The 3,181-nt window shown below is 50.6% G+C and overlaps 1 protein-coding gene across 1 annotated transcript in view; it reads left to right on the forward strand.

Annotated features, from left to right (window-relative positions):
- The window catches only part of LOC102753236 (tripartite motif-containing protein 5), a 22,661-nt gene that overhangs the window by 9,394 nt on the left and 10,086 nt on the right, over window positions 1–3,181 (forward strand). The window contains exons 3-4 of the mRNA XM_006767924.2: window positions 1,053–1,148; window positions 1,780–2,010. Coding sequence (XP_006767987.1) covers window positions 1,053–1,148; window positions 1,780–2,010 — 327 coding nt within the window. The remainder of the gene's footprint in view (window positions 1–1,052; window positions 1,149–1,779; window positions 2,011–3,181) is intronic.

The following is a 3,181-nucleotide window of genomic DNA, read 5'->3' on the forward strand; positions in this document are numbered from 1 at the left end:
CTGTGCTAGGTGTTCTATAGGGCCCAGTGGCTCAGCCTCCCCAATTACCTGAGGTGGACACTCTTGGTGCACCCCCTTGTGGGCTTTGTGCACAGTCTTGTTGTATTTAAGCCTTGATTGTTGTAGTTATCACTGTGAGGAATTGACCTCCAAGCCAATTGGCTGTGAGAACCAGCTGTGTCTGCAGTGGGAGAACTTCTGTGCTGGAGACACCACTCTGGGGCTAGACTTGCTTCAGTGGGGCTTTGTTGCTCACTGAGTCTGCCTCCTGAGTGTGTCTTTATGTTTCCACTTAGCTGCAATCTGGATGGTCCCACTCTGACCTCTAGGTACACTGGCTCCTGGATCTCTAGGGAGATGCTAATCTAGCTTCTGCCTTAGGCTATCCAGCAAAAGCCTCCCTGCAGGGGATCAACAGGGCGGGGCTAGCAGTTATGGCTGCCCTCACAGGCTCCACTTCTCAATGTCCTAGTAATCGTTGTAAGCCCCTCTGAGAGAAAGCTGCCCTCAAGTTCTGACCATGCCAGACAGTCCCGCTTCTCCCGTATGAGTCTGGGTCCCCAGAGACTTGCCCAGAACTGGAGCACAGAGCCTGAGACTCCCTCCCGATTGAAAACGACAACCATGCCCTCAGCCGTCAGCCCGCTCCATGTGCGCCTCTGACCTTAGTATTTTACTTCTGCACTGTGCCTCCTTTGAGTCTCAGTATGTTTTTCTCTTTCCTTCTAGTTGTAGAATTTCCACTCAGCCAGCCTTCCTGTGGTTCTGGATGATGTCTCTTCCGTCTTTTAGTTGTATTTTTGAAGTGGTTGTTTGAGGCAGCAAACTCTGGTGTTTACCTATGCTACCATCTTGGTTTCTCCTATCATCTGAGTCTTAAAGAACACAGAACCACATCAGATTTCCTTCAAATCACAGATTCAAATTGTCATTTTGCAGTTTCTATAAACTCAAGTCTCCTTAGAGATCAACCTGAATTCTTCCCCATTTGCCCTCTCTTCTGATGATAAGAAAGCCCAAAGCTTGACCCTGATGTGATTCCTCTCTCACAGGAGAAGCTTCAGAAAGCTCTGGGCAGTCTAAGTGCAAAGCAGCAGGAAGCTGAAAAATTGAGAGCTGACCTTGAAAAAGAAACAACTTCCTGGAAGGTAGGAGGAAACTCTTCCTGAGGTAGCTAGACAAGATTCTGGGTAGGACCTCGGGTGTAGTCAGAAGGAGCTCCCTGTCTTCTTGTTCCCAGGCAGTTGATATGTCCAGATTTATTGATTAGCCATTCTTCATCCTTTCCTTGGTAGGGGTTGGGAAGAATATGAATCTGTTACAAACTATCACAGACATTTGTAGGTTAGTTATTGTCATAGAGAGATTATCTGGTGAGGAAGGCTAGTGAATTCTGTGTTCATGTCTCTGATTATTTTGAGCCTTTAACTCTTTCAGGGGAAGACGGTTGCCAACAGTTCATGTCTTTGATGTTCAACATTAGGCAGAGGTTGTGGTTGGGGGTCAGGGGTAATGCTGGAAGGCATGACTGCCCTGAGCAGCTCTGTGAGAGCTGAGCTACACCTTGGTGTCTCATTTTGTTTCAACAGTGCAGACTTGAGGCCATTATTTTTGGATGTGATGAGAAGAAATAATAAGAAAAAATAAGCCTCCCCAGTAATTGTTCCTGTGCTTGCATCTCCTTTCCCTCTGAGAACTTCCAAATCAAATACTTCTTTTTCTGGCTTCCAGTCTCTTCCTGATAGCCTGAGTCCCTCTCTTTCTTTTCCATTCCTGAAGGATCTAATAGAAAATGAAAGCCAAAGTATCCAGGATTGTTTTAAAGAACTGAGAGGTATTCTGGATAGTGAGGAGCAGAAGGAGCTGCAAAGGCTGGAGAAGGAGAAGAGAGATGTTCTTAGTTACCTGGCCCAGGGTGACAGTGAGCTCATCCAGAAGAGCCAGTTGTTGAGAGATCTCACCTGGGAACTGCAGCGTCGGTTGCAGGGGTCAACAGCAGAGATGCTGCAGGTAAGACTTAGAAAGAATCATCAGCATCTGAATTTGAGGAAAACAAAGACTCCTCAAATGATTTCCATAACCTCTGATGTGTGGCTGTGCTGTTTGTGGTGGTGATCCTGAGGTTCCTTTGGTCTTGCAGTAACCATTCCTTGCATCTTTTTCAGAGGTTATGAAAATCATCAAATGCATAAATAACAAGGGGAAATTTTATTTTTATAACTAGAGGCCTGGTGCACAAAATTTGTGCACTGGAGGAGGGTGTGGGGGTGTCCCTCAGCCCAGCCTGTACCCTCTCTAATCTAGGACATCCCTCTCACAGTCCGGGACCGCTGGCTCCCAGCATCTCTCCTGCCTGCCTGCCTGATTGCCCCTAACTGCTTCTGCCTGCCAGACTGATCACCCCTAACCACTCCCTTGGCAGCCTAACCTATGCCTAACTGCTCCCCCGCCAGCCTTATTGCCCCCAACTGCCCTCCCCTACAGGCCTGATCCCCCTACTTCCCTCCCCTGCTGGCCTTGTTGACCCCACTGCCCTCCCCTGCAGGGCTGGTTGCTCCCAACTGCCCTCCCCTGCCACCCCAATCACAACTAACTTTCTTCTCCTGCCAGCCTGGTCACCCCCAACTGCCTTCCCGTGCTGGCCTGGTTGCCCCCAACTGCCCTCCCCTACAGGTCTACTTGCCCCCAACTGCCCTCCCCTGCCACCCCTGTCACCCCCTAACTTCCTTCTCCTGCCAGCCTGGTCACCCCCAACTGCCCTCCCCTGCAGGCCTGGTCACGTCTAACTTCCCTCCCCTGTCAGCCTGATCGCCCACAACTGCCCTCTCCTGCCTGCCGTCTTGTGGTGGCCTCTTTTGACCACATGGGGGTGGCCATCTTGTATGAGCACATGACAGTCAATTTGCATATTACCTCTTTATTATAGAGGACTAGAGACCCAGTGCACAAAACTTTGTGCACTCGGGGGAGTGGGGGGAGGTCCCTCAGCCCGGCCTGTGCCCTCTCACAGTCTGGGATCCCTCGGGGGATGACCATCTGCTGGCTGAGGCCTGCTCCCCCCAGGGATTGGGCCTAAGCTAGTAATCAGGCATCCCTCTGGCAGCCCGGCAGCCCTCGGGGGATGTCCACTTGCCAGAGAGGAGCAGGCCTAAGCTGCAGTCGGACATCCTTAGCGCTGATG

This window comes from Myotis davidii, unplaced genomic scaffold, assembly GCF_000327345.1.
Source record: "Myotis davidii unplaced genomic scaffold, ASM32734v1 scaffold2363, whole genome shotgun sequence".
In the NCBI taxonomy this organism is placed as follows: domain Eukaryota; kingdom Metazoa; phylum Chordata; class Mammalia; order Chiroptera; family Vespertilionidae; genus Myotis; species Myotis davidii.